This window comes from Falco rusticolus, chromosome 3 (genome assembly GCF_015220075.1).
Source record: "Falco rusticolus isolate bFalRus1 chromosome 3, bFalRus1.pri, whole genome shotgun sequence".
Classification (NCBI taxonomy): Eukaryota; Metazoa; Chordata; class Aves; order Falconiformes; family Falconidae; genus Falco; species Falco rusticolus.
This window is the reverse complement of record NC_051189.1, coordinates 89500765-89516951: the sequence shown is the minus strand read 5'-3', so window position 1 is coordinate 89516951 and position 16187 is coordinate 89500765. Positions and strand designations below refer to the sequence as shown.

General features: G+C 40.1%; 1 protein-coding gene across 5 annotated transcripts in view; it reads left to right on the top strand.

Moving 5' to 3' along the window:
• Positions 1 to 15645, top strand: part of PIGN (phosphatidylinositol glycan anchor biosynthesis class N) — a 106918-nt gene extending 91273 nt beyond the window's left edge. For 3 of the 5 annotated variants that reach the window (XM_037379974.1, XM_037379975.1, XM_037379977.1), the window contains 6 exons: positions 1352 to 1407; positions 1880 to 1955; positions 3267 to 3340; positions 6253 to 6295; positions 7940 to 7992; positions 15242 to 15645. In XM_037379974.1, the coding sequence (XP_037235871.1) occupies positions 1352 to 1407; positions 1880 to 1955; positions 3267 to 3340; positions 6253 to 6295; positions 7940 to 7992; positions 15242 to 15365 (426 nt within the window). In that variant the 3' untranslated portion in view covers positions 15366 to 15645. Of the gene's footprint in view, positions 1 to 1351; positions 1408 to 1879; positions 1956 to 3250; positions 3341 to 6252; positions 6296 to 7939; positions 7993 to 12621; positions 14883 to 15241 lie in introns of those variants that run through there. The other 2 variants (XR_005103152.1, XM_037379976.1) reach the window with 2 other exon arrangements.
• Positions 15646 to 16187: the final 542 nt, after the last annotated feature.

The following is a 16187-nucleotide window of genomic DNA, read 5'->3' as shown; positions in this document are numbered from 1 at the left end:
CACTTGAATGTAGCATTACTTTAATCTCAACTTAATCTGAAACACTTTGATGTATTTTGTTCAGCTCCTGAAAAAATACACAATTTCACATTTAGAAATAGTAGTATTAGAAGAGAAACCTTTTCTGGTAGAGCAGTCACATTGCAACTATGACCTTGTCAGCTATATATCTTAAGATTGTCTCTAGGTTCCTATGCAGGGCCCCAGAGTCAGCATGTGCTGAGACCTTATACCCTGATCTTCCAGAAGAAGATTCGCGTTGCTTACGCTTAGCATTTTGATTAGACCTATGTGCTACTGGCTTTTTTTGTTTGCTTTTATGGCAGAACTGTTGTTCTTATAAACCTTAACTGGCAGAACTGCGCTGTGCTGTTAGACTGCTGTGTTACTAAACTTGAAATGATGTGATACTCTTGGGAAGCATAATTTCTTTAGTTATGCTGACCTAATCCTTCCAAAAGATTGCATGTGGAATCCCAATGATTCTGCTAAACAGTTGGTAGCAAGTTGTTTATGCAGGAGCTCTAACAGGAGTGGAAGGACCAGAGGGGGCTCTGGCAACAGCAGCCATCATCACTGACTAACCCTCTGCGTGATGCAAAAAAAGCAGTTAAAAACCATTTTTGTCCAAAGAGTTGGGAGCTACAGGGAGCCCCAAGGAGCTCAGGACATAGAATAATATCTTTCATGTGCCCATAGAGCAGCAAGTGTTGTACCTAGATGGAAAGGGTAGGGTTTATCCAAAACCTTCCAGCTATACAGGTACTGCAAGTGTTGTCCTCCTTCCCTCAAGTAAGGAAAAAAACCTGGGAGTCCCGTGTTGGAGTGGATAGACTTGCCATAACCTTTGGACAACAAACCTATGGGCGGGATAGCCTAGGAACCTTTAGGCTTCTTTCATAGCCAATTACCTCTTCCACAGTCAGTCCCTCAATAAAGCCATCTCTTTTGGTGTGCAGTACACATGCATTGTCGTTACTTTCTGCAAGAGCATGTGTGTTTAAATGTGCAGCTGGGATTGTGGTCCAGGGATGTTCCTATCTTGCTGCTGAGGGGCCAAGAAAAAAAAAGCTGCACCTTTCTGGTGGGACCTCAGGACAGGCTCTAAGATCTTATCCAGGCAGTCTCTGTCTTTTAAAAACTTAAGAGATTGGTGTAGTCGTGTGTGAAATCTTGGGTAGAGCTAGACAATGCCTCAGGGTTCTTAATGCAGTGTAAAGCTGTAATAGCGGGTCAGCTTCTTGTAGTTTCATGATAGGATTTGGAAAGTAAATTGGAATGAAGCGGGGAAACTGCGGCATTTGTCTTACTGCAACCATTTCTGTCATGTATTTTCCTTAAATACATCTAGGTTTTCTTCATAGTGACAGCCTTTTTTGGCACTGGAAACATAGCTTCTGTTAACAGGTAAATTTTATTCATTGATTTGAGATACAGGGTATAAAACACAGGGTTCTTCCTGCAGTTAGTGTACTAAACATGAATTTAGTTAGAAAAATCACAGCAGCAGAATTAAAGCAATAGTCAGTAGAATAACGATAACTGACTTTGTTTCCACTCTCTGTAACATGTTCCTTAAGAGCCTGTGCTTGTTGGTTACGAGGTTGTCTCAATTTCCATTAGAAGTTATTGGCAGCATGAGCAGAGAGAGCTCGGCTGCTCACCAGCAGTGTGGCATCTCGCAAGACAGGAGCAGAGAAAAACTGTTGAGAAAGAAAAGTGAGGTATGCAGTTCCTGCTAATTTAATATTTGAGTGAGAGAAGAGAAAGTTAGAAGCCTTGTTTAAAAATGTGTATACGCCCGCTGTGTTACAGTGGTTTCTTTAATGGGAAATGCCATTTCAATGATACGTTGTAATTTCTTTTCATGTTTCTCTAGTTTTGATCCTGCTTCTGTCTATTGTTTCTTGACTGTGTTCAGTCCCTTCATAATGGGAGGCTTGCTTGTGCTGAAGGTTAGTAATCTTACCTTAGTGAAATTTGCTCAAAGAACTGTTTAATAAATAATGTATCGCACACGCAGTTGTTCCTTTGCAATTTACAAAAACATATATATGTATCTGAGCTTCATTAGCCACCCAACCATGTGTGAAGCTTTCAGCCATTGTAGTGTTTCTAGAGACAGATCCTTCTGCTTCCCAAAAGAGAGAAGCTGAAGTGCATGGAAGTATAATGTAACTGCATTAGATCAGTTTATTGTATTAAAATGCCAATTTTTAATGTTGAAAAGACTTAAATTATTTTTGAAATTATAAGCTTTCCCTATAGTGTAATATCTACAGAAACATTGAGGATATATTTATTCTATTAGCTCCATCTTCATTACATTAAGTACAGGCTTTGAATGCTCTACTGATTAGGTTATCATTGTATGATTAATGTTATTTTTTATATTTTTTAATAATCTGTCAAAGGTTGGATTGCACTTGTTTGCAGTCAAGGTGTAGGAGCTCTTTTCTAAGATTTGAGTAAAGGGTCTGCCAGAGGGGTAAAGAGGCAAACAGGTAGGGAGATGTGGAATTTATGGATTATTGCTAAAATAAGCAGTATTTCCTCTGCCTTTCTGCTTGTGCCCCAGAGAAAGCAGATTTAAGTTACAGGTATACTGTGTTATACTGCAGGACATAAGTTGATAATGCAGACCTTCTGGATGTGAGAAACCAGGTTTTAGCAATGCATTTACACTACTAATTTAAGGATTACAAGTCAACTTTGGAAAGAGAAAAAGGCAACATTCCTGTTTCTAACTTGTTTGTTTGTTTTGTTCTTAATTTACTGAATTTTTTACATTTGCTTGACTTGCCCTGGGGGGGGGGGCAGTATGATCCTTGTTTTAATGAATATATTCTATATTCAGATTTTTCTGTGGTTGAGGTGACATTGTCCCATTACACTTGGAGCTCTGCAACATGTCACTTGAGATACTGGACCTGAATTGTTCTGTCTTCTAGCCTTGTTGAAGCATTTATCACTAGTGCTAAACTGGATAAATGAAGTGAGGATCATTAATGTGTTTTAATTATAGTTTTCTGTGTTGCCTCATGGCTTATTTCACTGCAGTTCAGCTATGACCATGGAAGGGGGTTTTTATTCATTTAGTAAGTGTGCTTCCTGCAAAATGAGTTTCTACCCTTTCTTGCCAATATTTTATTTTTGTAAAACACACATTCTGTGTTAATTTCAAAAGCAGGAAAATGTTTCTACAACCTGCCAGGTTGTTTTGTAAATATGGCTATAAACCAAAATGTAGCTTGTGTTTTGAACAGGTTGTAATCCCATTTGTTCTGGTATCGTGTGCTTTTGAAGCTGTTCAAGTCACAACACAGTTATCTTCTAAGAGGTACAGTAAATGCTATGTTTCTGGTATTAGTAAGGGTTTCAAATGTATTTTGCAAGAACTCAGAGTTGTCAGATCTTAATCAAAATTTTTTTTAAAAGTAGATCAAATTGTTACTTTTGTTATTAAATTTTGAGGTTTTTTTGCAAGCTCAGGACTTCTTTTCTAAGTGATAAATGAATATAAATGGAAGCATTGGCCCTGTCTGAAACAATCAGATATTTAATATTCTTTGTTGACAATACACAGGAGCACTTTTTCCTTCATAATGTAGAAAAATGAGCAGAATTTAAAGCCTGATTTTTGTTTTATATTGCATCTTTACCTACAGTATATTATTTTTAAAATAACCCATTTATAATGTAACCAATTTATAGCTTTGTAGCACTGACCTCACCACAAATAGCATTTGAAAAAAAAAAAAAAAACAGGCTAGATGCCCTTCCACTGCAGTTGTTCCTGCATGTCTTCAGTATTACAGATTTTTTGCAGTAGGACTAGATGGCTGCCAGTCCTTTCCACATCTCTAAAGACTTCTCAGAGAAGATGTGGGATGGGTGCCCAGCCTTGCAGGCTGCTGTATCCAGATTTGAAACGCCCTCACGCTTTTCACTGTCTCAGGGTTTTTATTTTTTTTAACTGTTAGCACTCCCTACTCCCTACCCCTTTCAGTGGACCCAGTGCACATGACTGAATCCTCTGCTCATCGTGTGAGATTATAGATGGTGCTGAGACAGAGCAGGTCCCAGTCAGCCACACGATTTTGAGTCTGTCACTGTGGGATGTTGTGTGGGGTAGACCAAAAGTCTTGCTGTTGGTGGCAGGAGGATCGCAGGGACTCTGTCCTGCATATTGCTCAACTGAGCAGGAGGAAGCTGCCCTTGCTCCATGTGTTGCCCTCTGCCTTTCTGTTTGCTTTCATCCTGCCTGTTGTCTCCTTACACACCGCTACCCAGTACTAGCAAGGGACAGGGCAGCCCCAAATCTGTTGTCTTGTTTGAGGAGCAGCACAAGGGACACCATCCCTTTTACCTTCTCTGCCTTGGCTTGTGTGCAGCATGCTTTGGGCTGTCCCTGCACCCCCAAGGGAGGGTATTTGTCCACCTTGCTAAGGCTTATACAAGAGCAGGGCTGCATTGAGGAATTGGGGTTGCTCAGAAGACCAGCTAGTGACTTCCATTTCTAGGGCTTGGACATCATAAAGGTCAGCATTTCCCAACTTGTGAATGCTTGCCTTGGCAGTGCTGGTGATATTGCAAGCTTTTATGGAACGTGCATCTGAGTGGGGAAATGGTATCAACTTCTTAAACCAGGGGACACGAGTACATCTGTGCTGCTTTTATGAGGCTGTGGTTGAAACTCAAGCTGGTGTTTCTGCCGCCTTCATTTAGCTGTGCTGAGGTAACAATAGCAGTGATGCTGCCACAGTATCAGCCTGGGAACAAGGCAGAAACCACAAGATGCTCCCAGGATCCCTGGAGAGGTTGTGCTCTGATTGTCAGCGCATCCTGAAGTCTGTGCTGCACTGTTTATTGCTCTTGCTGCCCCTGCTAAATAAAATAAGCCATCACAAGGGACAATCTTGTCTTTGCAGTGTACAAATGTGCTCTGAAATTAGTGTTGTCCTTCTCCTGTGAAAGGCTTCCTGCAGTGCAGAAGGGCAAAAAGTAGATTCTTGTGATTTGGACAAATTGGTCCTAAACTCTCCATTTCTAGATTGAAGACTTAAGTATTTTTTTTTTTTGCTGTTTGTGGGGAATGTTCTGTCAGAATATGTTCTTGGAGTTTACCTGTGAGAATAGCCCTCTGGTTGAGTGCCTCCTAGGCACTACAAGATTTGCAGCATCCTGTCTGAGCCATAGGCAAGTGGAGAAGCCTTTCAGTGCACCTGAGATACAGTTGGTTTGTTGCATCCTTATTTACTAATGGAGTATAGTTGAAGTAGGTAATATCAGAAACTTCCTCATCAGGAGGCATTGGTATGGGTGTCCCCGCAGTACATGCTTGCGCAATGCAGCAGCAGGACTTTTTCCAAAAAAACCTTCATGGGTTTATGATGGTAGTACTGATAAATTAACTGTATTCTAGTTAAAGACTTTTCTGTTAATGGGTCAGCTGTTTGCAACATTGCTTCTGTGTCATTAACTTAGAAACTAGTTTTAACCAGTTCTAGCAATGGCTTTCATGTAATTTAGGATTTAGTTTAATGAAAAGAAGATTAGGTTAATGGGGGGAAAAAATAGCTCTGCAAGCTGCACTCTGGTTCCTTTTACTGGCTGCAGCCTACTTCCCAGAAGTAACCTGCCACCTGATGGAGAGGCCTGTGGGTTCGGGAGCATGCCATCAAAATGCTGGGTGTTCCCAGAGCAGCTTACAGGCACCCAGAGATCTGGAAGCCAGGGGCGAGCACCTCCTTTAGTAGCCTCCCTACCCAGCAGAGTGGTTATCAGGATAGAACTGATGGGCTCAGGTATCTGTCTGCCTGTGTCACACAGCTTTGCTCACTCTTGAGTCCATCTTGAAGCTTCTAAACCAGCTTTATATATTGGTCTAACTGGCACATGAGCTCCCAGTATCAGGAATTGGCAGGTGCTGTTTGTAAGATGCTCTTGTTCTCCAAGAAGTGACTCGCTTTAGGTTTCTCTGCTGCAAAATTGAAACTCTGTTAATGTGAAATGTCTTTTTTCATGTCATATTTCAGGGTGGGATTACAAGTGGCAGGTTTCCTAGTTGTGTATTTTAACTGTTCTCTAATACGTTGAAATGTATCTAAACGATTGAAAAGCAAGTGCAAGAAATCATATCTTATTTTAATGTCTTTATGGGGGTTTTAATAAACTTTGTAAATATGTCCATAAATAAAAGTTGATGGTCTGGTGTTGGTTTCCCCCCCCCCCCCCCCTTCTTCTTTGCAGCCTCCTCCTCATTGTTCTTGTGATTTCAGACATTATGGCTTTGGTAAGTTGTTGTTGCACATTCTCTTCAAGTAAGATCAAGAAGCAGAGGGTTCTCCTAATTCCATCTAGAGAGATCTGAATTTGGTTCAGACTTCAAAGTTTTTCTAACTAGGGCAGTGAATTGGATTGAAATCCTAGCATAATTTAGAGATAAAACTCCTCCAATCGCTACTCTTTGAATTTCATGTAATTAATGCTTCTGAAGAAGCAATATTCTCTTAATAATAAGAGAAAAAAATGAAGCAGTAAGTTATGATTCTGAGTTTTTCATGTCCTTTCCGATCAAATTCCTGGGAAGAATTTAAATGAGAATCTCAGTTTTAGCTATGTGCAGGGTTTAGTTAATTTTTCAGGGATTTTGAACATTTTATTCACCCCACCTTCCCTTGAAAAAGAGAGGAAAAGGAGAAATGTGTTACCCTCCAGTGCTGTTAAAGTTGTCAGAATCCAGGAGACCAACAACATCTGAAAAGTCACTTTGTGCCCTTTGTAGTAAGCTGTTAGGAATCGCTGTTTTCAGAAGGCTTGTGTCCACAGACCAAACTAGCTGAAACAACCCGAAGCTGAATGATACCCCAACATAATTTTTACAGATCAAAAATACATTTTCATTGCCCCCTCAAACTGTTTTCAATTCAGCAAGCAATGCCACTGGGTATCACAAGGTAAACAAACCTTTTCAAAGCAACATGTAGAGCTGGTGTTCTTACTTCATACACTCTGTTTTAGTTTCATCCCTTTGGAGTAAGCATTCCTAATGTGATTTCCTTGTACGGTGTGATCTGTGGATCTCACCTGATAGGAGAAACAGTGAATAAATAAAGACTAATTTGTCTGTAGAGTGAGAAATGGAGAAGGTATAGTTTTCAGTTGTTTCTTTTGATAACTTCCACAGGAAGAGGATTAAAAAACCAATAAACCACATTCATAACATTTCACTAATAAAGTCAGTCTAACCCCAGCATATCTCTTACAGCTCATGTATTCTCCTATTTTGGTCTAAATATTTTAAAACAATTAGCAAATACATACTTGGTGTACAAAACAAAATATTACCAAGGGGGTTTGATTTGCAGGAGCTGTGTGTATATATCAAGAGATGAGAAAGTTGTCAGGAAAAAAAAAAAAAGAGAATTGGTTTGTGGTTGTGAGTCAGTGTGGCCACCCGCTAGAATTTGGGACATCCATTAACAGACAAGTGCTGTCTTCTCTCAACATTATTCCCATTTTATGGGTACGGAACTGTCGAAGCTGCCCAAAGAAGTTTGTGTTGGAATTCCATGAAAACAATATGCAGCCTTCTCTTTGGCACTAGGCGTTATTTGGGTTCCCATTATTTCAGACAATAAGGTGGCTTGGTTTTTCTTATTGAAAATGTTCTCTGCTGGTCATCTGTTTCCTGCAAGCCCAGCTTGACAGAACTTAGTCCATCTTTAGCTGTTTATGTTTGAAACTTCTTAAATCTGTTTCTGGCTCCTACACTATTCTTTACTTTGGTCCAAATGAGCATTCCTAGAAAGGTCTTGCCTTTGTTCTACTTGAAGAACTAGAAACTTCAATTAAACAACCTGAAACCATGGTTTTTAATTTTGTGTTTCAAATTGTGCGATGCTGATGTACTAATGAAAGTTGGTTTCTCTCCTAGCACTTTTTCTTTTTGGTTAAAGATCATGGAAGCTGGCTGGATATTGGAACAAGGTACAGTATTTTTTTGCCTTCGTTGCATTTTTAAAAAGCTCATAGGTTAATGTTGTTGTTTACCTACTCTTATAATTTTTTCCAGTTAGGCTCTGTAATGTTTCACTGATGTTCCATGTACTCACAACATGTGTGCACACACATGTATATGTGTATATCCATCCTAAGCCAAAACTTGTGTCTTAAAATCTGTGTCAGAACAACATGGAGGAATGAATCTAGCATGGCAAGAAATACAGTTAGCAGGATTTGATTTCTAAAAAACATTAATTACACCAAAAAAATTTAATTATTCTTTTGCATTTGAATTTGTTGTAATTGCTGTTAAAATAGTGATCTATCAAAATTGTTAATTGTCTTGAATCTAGTTAAGCCCCTGTATACAGCCCCCTGTGAATTAATGAACTTTGTGCAAATGTGTTAGTAGCTACCAAGAGCTGTGCATTTATCCTTCCCCTACTTAGGGAAGACTAAATCTGTAGCATTTAAACATAGAAATCACAGCTAAAATGAGAATATTTGTTTTGCCTTATGAGCCATACAGGCGTCCGCAGCATACATCATGGAGTAGGTGCAGTCTTATTTGTGAATAGTCTAGAAATAACAAATACAAGGAATACACATTTCAGATTTACATTCTCTGAGTTGTGGAAATAGATAATGTGCTGTAATAAGCTTAGCAGGGAATGTGTTGTTAGTAATCCAGCCAGTCTGGTCACTTGACACTGTTATTTAAACAGAAGTTGAATAGTGACCCACTGTTAATATTCTGTTTAGTCTATATTTACTCTGTGCTTTGCTGAGCTGTGCTGTTCCCTCCAGTGTATGCATGCATGTACACACACGCACACATGTATTCTGTCTGTTTTCTTTGCAGGTTCAAATTCCTGCTTGTAGCTACATTTTGAAGGTTCCTAATGGGGAGAGATACAGTTAGATCAAATGGTGGAAGCGATACTTTAACATCACACTTCCTTGCTGTGGTCAGTTTACGATAAATCAGGTGGCCTGATCCTTTGGCATGAGTTCCTGTGCAGGTTAATAAGGATATTAAAGGCCTCAGAAAAGCTCTGTTTAGCTGGGCAAGAAGCTTTCTAATTGGGAGTTAGCAAGCAAAAATATAAACTGTTACAAGTACCCAGAAACTTCCTCTGTGATATATATGATCTTCATAGCATAGAGATCTACAATGGTGATAGATCATTGGATTCATTTCAGCTGGAAATGTGCCTTATCCTGAAGAGTTTAGGGGAGTTCATTATGTACAACCGTAATTCTGCCTCTCCATGTGTGTTTTGAGCACTGAAGAAAGCACTGAAAAAAGCACAGAAAAAATCCTTTCACAAGAGTAATTTGTGATTAGTTTTTAACGTGATGGTGCATAATGCTCAGGCAGCCTTAAATCTGTCATTACTTCGCTTTTGAGCACCTTGCCACCTACATTGTTTTATTGTAGTCTCTTTATATGTTTTCTGTATATGTGTGTATATGCACGTAAGATAAAATGACTAGGTTGCATAAGAAAATAGATGAAGCCATAGGCACAGAGCTGCAGTGGTCCTTATTTTATCTATCATGAGCAATATTTTGGCACCTGAACCTTCTCCTCTGAGCAGATTTCTAATGGTGTGATCCCCAAGCCTGGCAAAATTAGCAAGCAACAGCAGAGCATTTTTTTGTTTGTTTATTCCTGAAAGGGAAGATGAGCTTCATGGGGTTTTGGGCGATTCCCAAAACCAGTGGGAGAGAGATACTAACATGGCTCTTTCCTGTCCTCCTGTTGCAACTGCAGTGACAGCTCTGTGGCATGCCCATTGCAGCGTCGTCTGCTGTTCCTTTGACAAGCAAGGTCTGAAAATATATTTTAGGTGTTGCTAAAGTTTTCCCAAGAAGACTGAGTCAGTTAAGGAAATAACGGTTCTGTTTTTTTCCAGCTGTTTGTATCTCAACAAAACCTGTGTAGGATTTCACAGAACGAATAGGTGTACCCTTAGGGACAGCTTTTCTCTTTTTTTTTTTGGTGACACTGATAGGAAGTGTGTGTGCACGCTTAATTACCAGGGTTTGTTTTATATTACTAGTTACCACATCATTGAAATCACAGGTGCAAAAGCAGCTATTTAATTGCTCCATGAAGATTAATTCCTCTAAAGTCTGTCAAGAGTCTGGGGGTATATGTGCCACATTTGCAAAGCTTCTGATGTATATTTCCGTACTCGTTCTTTCTTGTGGTGATAGCTTTCTATGGATTCTAATTACCACACTTCAAAACTTTTTTCTGTCCTCTCTCTTACTAAGAATGTGCAGGTTCAGTAGGAAACTCTCATTAGGCGATACTTGGGTTTTCCAGTAGCAGTGCTCAGAAGTTTCACGTGTAAGAGCTGGTTTTAAATCCCTTGCAATAAAACCCAGACCTTCACTGCTTTTTTCGTGGTAATGTTTTTTTTTCCTAATGGATCTCTCTCATTGTCTGGAAATAGGGTTTGTTTACTGAACTAACATATTTCATTTTTTTGTTTTTATTTCACCCCTAACTCCTGGCTTTTATGTCTCATTCTACCATGCCTTAACTACGTTACATGTCGTTTTACTGCCATCATGTCTGCCAATGTGATGTCTTTATTCTCCCTGCTGAATTCAACACGCCGCTTAAGTATTGTCTTTGAATGTAAAGAGATTTCTACTTTTCCCACTCTTCCAGATTATTAATGAAATGCTGAGCAACATCAGATCCAACATACAGTCCTGTATTACTACATTCAGCAAATTATCAATGCACCATTGATTCCCTCCTCTCAGTGAATTATCAATTACCATAAATATTTATGGCTTCTTATAAAGTTTTAAAGCCCCTTTTCTTTTAATGGTCATGCCAAAATCAATGTGAACTTGTTTTTCAGAGAGTGCTTTTCATTGTTTTGATACAATAACACGATAATAATCTTGCAGTGAATGCAGAAGTCAAGCAGTGGCTTATGCAAGCTTCTGAGATCTGCTAACCTTACCCTCTACCTGCATATCTTGAGGTCACCCTAAATTGCATCATATGCCCTAGAAGAATACATCATTACATTTCGTAAAAATAATAATGCAGTTTTCCTACTATTTTTGATGTATCAGTATGTATTACATGATCATGAGAAGTTTGTTCTGACAGATTCTTTTATTCTTGAATAACAGACAAATGGAATAGCTGGCTTTCTGGCTTCTTTGTCACTAAAATGATTTCTTTATGGCTTAAAAGGTTCGTTTATCTCTATAGATAGAGAGATATAGCCTTTAAAGCCTACTGTATCTCTACAGTATATGCAATTTGTAAATAGCTGTATATTCAGATAGTCAAGATAAACCCTGAAGCTTCTTTCTATGATAGTATTATATCATTTTATACAGACACATACTGTACTACTTCCTTTCTCTTTTTGTAGCAGTCTCTGGAAGATAAAAGATACAGTCTTAACTACCCTGCAGTTTCAAAGTTCAGGGGACATAGATAAAGCATAGGAGACTGATTTTTTTTAGGTTTTAGGATAACAGAATCAATTTCACATTTGGGATTCTGAGGCTTCTAGGTCTGACTGTTAAAACCAAGATTTGTAACCAGGAGGAAAACAGTGTTTGCCAACAATTTCTAAAACAGGAGCCAGGAGTGATGTGCTTTGTGATTTGTGTTGTGTAAAACAGAGGGGAGAGCATGTGGGATCCTGGCTGGAAATGCAGGAGCCTTCAAACTCATAATCTAAATTCAGGGTCTCAGTGCATGCTTGGGAACAATCCCACAGTTCAAAGTCGCATGTCACATAGAAATAAGGTCCTTGGACTCTTCTGGAGTGTGTTCTTCCAAGTCCTTGCACGAGTAGTTTTTGTTCTGCTTGTTTTATTTCAAGTTTCTTAATTGCTTTGGTAACTTACTCCATCTTCCTGTCTTCTCAGCTTCTAATCAGGTCTGCCTGCCATCTTAAAAATTAGGCTGTCTTAAGAGAAAGCCACGTTTTGGAGCAAGATTGATTCCTCCTACCACCCCCACCCCCACCCCTCATTTTTTACTGGTCTTTGATTCTTCTTGTCTTTGATTAGTATTTCCCACCAATGTACATTGTCACAAGCAAAGACAGGAGATGGTGGTACCTCATATGTTCTCCTTTTGGTTCCTCGCCACTGAAACAGGTGTCTTCGTCCCTGATAAAAAATTTTTGTAGCACCAGCTTTGCCTGTTAACCTTGGCCTATATATAGGGCACTCACCTTTCTGTTGAACAGTGCAGCCTCACCTTAGATCATCCATCATCCTCTACACCAGCTACCTCTTCTCTACCGTTACCTGTCCCTGCCTATCTCATCCTTTATAAGCATTGCTCCACTGTGCCCTACTGTGCTCTTCTCTTGTATCTGTTTGATGTCTCTTCTTCCTCCACATGGATCTAACTTGCTTGGAACCTAGTCTCGCTCCTTTCTCTTGTCAGCTCAGGTTTGCCTTCTGATGGAGGAGGCTTGTTTTGAGAATTGCCTACTTCACTGTAACTGCAGATCCAGTCAAGGGTACAGTTCTGGGCTGTATAGGGATCAAGATTTTCCCACTGCTGTTGTGGCATATACCTCTAAGAGTCTTGCTTGCTTTGTTTAATTACAGCATTGCCCCAGCCTGAGAACTAATTTACGAAGCAGAGCTGCCTACAGGTACTGCAGTACCAGTTGCCGATAGCCCCAGAGATGCTGGCTGTTTGTAATTGTGACATGTAGACTGAAGTTGTTTTTAATTGTGCTCCTATCGCATTTTATTTTTTTATATTTTGTTTCTTTACTCCGAATATCTGATGTTTTAATAAAGGAGTGTAACTATTCAGCCTTTTGCGCTATACCAATGCAGGAATGTGTGCAGCACTCTCTTCTTTACAGTAGTACAGAAGACCCTGTTCCTCGACTGGTAGGTGGCTAAGCAGAGTTTGTAGAGACTTTTTTCCTTTGAGAAAGCCCCTCTCTATGCCCCCCAAATCATTGATTAGCACCCACATCTGGAAAAGCTCCTTTTGGCGTAGACAGGAACTGAGATGCCTAAGGACCATGTTGATGGTAGCAAGTTGCTAATCCTCTGGTGACTGTCTCAGGGTGTTTGTAGGAATAAAGGCAGGGTCTTGATCTGGCTTCTGATTTTCAGATTTCTCATTCAAGCTTTCTTTGAAAGCTAGAAGAAAAGTGGTGTTGCTACTTATATGAAAAACAATACATTTCTGGTGCCTGGTGAGGAGGAAAACTGGGATGTTGCCAGTAATGCATGAGACGTTCAGCCATCCACCCATTTACCAGAGTGGCTGTTCCCTAAGAGCCACACAAACTTCTGTACCTGTGGTGTGTGTACAGTCCCCAGGGGCATGTTATGCCATGAAGATAACTGCAGCAAGGGTTTGACTTTCAGTTGGCAACATGTTCTTTCCCATGGGGAACTGAAACTGAACCTGTAACACACCCAGCTGGACTTTCAAGGGCAGATCTTAAGGGAGTTGTTTTATCTTTGTTATTGTATATATGCCATGAACTATGGAGTCTGAAGTGCACTGACCAGGTGAAAGTAGGTTTTGTGCCTGACTTCAGGTCCTCGCTGTGTCATCTTACACCTTCCCCACAGAAACAGGGCAGGAATATGGCTCTCATGGGCATGCTGCTCTGCTTAGCTAGAGCTGGAGGGGGGAGATGCTTATAGGAAAGACACATAGGAAAGATGGTTCCTGTCAGATATTTTAAACCATGAGTTGTTCACATTAGAATTGATTTCTTAAAACGATGTATTTTGAGCAAGGTATTGTGAGAAGGTTTAGTCAGACTAAGAAACAGAAAAATCATGTAGCTTGAGTCAAGTCCCTTTCAGTGTTCTTCATCTGTTTTGGTTAGACCTCAGCTCCTTTGGTTGCTGGTATCCAGCTGTGGAAGAGCTCCTGCTCATTAGTGAACTTTTTGGATTACTTTTACTGTCTCGCGTTGGTTTGTGGCCCAGGTTTGTTAAGAGCTGGTGCTTCTGCACTTCACAGAGCTAAGCTGTGGTAGGCTAGCACCAGGATTCTCACAGTCTCAGGGTTGTGAGGATTGATAGCGTCAGCATTATGAGCTTTACTGTTGTTCCATGGCTAAACTTTCAATCTGAATGAGTCCTCTGGCAGAAATTCTAGGTCATTAAACTGGCAGGTGCTCTTTGCAATCCTTTTTTGTGACTAAATTCAGACTTCATAGGTCTGAAATTACGCTACTTGTCCTAAAGAGCCATCTGCTTTGAAACAGTGAGTACTGGTGCATGGGGAGATACGGGTACCTCTCGTGTCAGAATGCCAATATTTTCAGTAGTCCCAGGAAAATAACAAACAGCCACACTGGATACACGATGGACACGGGTGCAGCAGTGTTTCGTCTGCAACTCTAGCCTGAAATGTCACTGGATTTGGAAAAATTCTGATTTCTTAATGGCTAGTGGCTTACATTAACAGCAGTTTGATTCAGACATTTAACACAGGGTGCTGTATATCCTAGGTCAAATCTCAGTCTGACCCTAAATAGCCCATCTCTAACACTAGTGGACATGGGGTACCACAATTTGAGCAAGTGGAGAACAAGCTCTCTGCTTATTATCCTTTTAATCATTAATGACTTAAGGACTTCCTAACTCAGAACCTGCATCTTTATGTTGTGTTTATTAGCCACTCTTGAACTCATTTGTTTAATCTCTTTGAAACCATGTGTTACTACAGCAGAGAAATCCTCAATTTTTAGAAATGTCGAGTGAAAAAGTAGAGTTGGGGTTTTTTTCTTAAAGCTGCTCATCACCTGACTAGTGTTTTCTCTAGAAAATTGCACTTCAGCTGACATATCTGAGTTGTCTTACTACCAACAAATGTCTACCTGATGGTGAGTTCTCCCTAGTTTCTGCATTATCAGTCCACAGCAGACAGAAGTTTTGCAATGGTTTCAGTCACATACATTGAATTACCCCCCTGAATGAAAAATACACCCAGTACCTCTTACTTCGTGTATGCCCAGTTGTGCTTTCTGTTGACCCCACCATTTTATTTTGCCACAGACTTTGGTTTTGACACGATAGTGCTGCTATAATGGTTGTCTTTCAGGAACAGCATATGTAAAATGGCAAATAATTAGGCCTAGTTAAAAAGAAAAAAAAATATTCAAGGGGTTGTTTGTCAGAGGGTTTTTTTACTCTGCAAATTTGCATTTTTCTCTCACTTCTTTTATCTCTCTCTTTCTTGCAGCATTAGCCACTATGTGCTGGTGATGTCATTGACCATATTTATGATGCTGATGAATGGACTGGCCCAGCTGCTAACTACACGGAGACTTGAACTTTCCAGAAGGACTAAGCACCATTCCACGTGATAAAGTGATAAATGTTCCTGCCTTGTTCCCATCCTCAGGCTTCCTCTGAACTAACCTCCACCTCTGAAATGTAAATACAGGTTAATGGACAAGAGTGCCAAAATCCCATCCAGGGGTTAGAGTGCTCTGCTTATACAGATTAAATGCTGTCCTATGACTGAAATTTGCATTTGGAGATTGCCACTTAGACATCAGTGGGGCTAAAAAACCCTCAGCCTTACTCTTCAAGTGCACGTATTCCTTGAAAATAAAAGCAGCAACAAAATTATTTTAAAAATAATTAGGCAACTATCTTTGGGTTTTTTTTTTCTTGTTATAATTTGTCTGCCAGCTTGTCTCACACATGCTCACTCTCATTAGGAGTCTGCAAAGTCCTAGCTTCATTTCATGTCTCATATAAGCATCTCGCAGACTAAAAGCACAAATGAAATCAGTCTGGGCAGATTACTGATTTGTATGTAGCCGACGAGGCATACACATTTGAATATCTCTGAAACTGGCCATGGTTTTTGCAAGCTGTGTCGGTGCGCATGTGAGACTATGCTGAGGCAGGTTAAGACTGGTGTGCTGGGAGGCTGGTGCTGTAAGACAACAGCTTTTAGGTAACCTCAGTGCGAATTGCTGCTACTGACCACCCTCTCCTCCTGCCTCCTGTGCTTGGGTGGGCTGAACAGTATACCAGCTTAAGTAATTGATCTCAATGAAAAGCAACCTGATTAAAGAACTATAAAATAGCATTCAGATTCCCTTATCTGGCTCAGGGCAGGCAGGAAGGCTAGAGCCGATTGTGTCAGTGGCAGCCCAGAGTTGGGTCAGCATAAA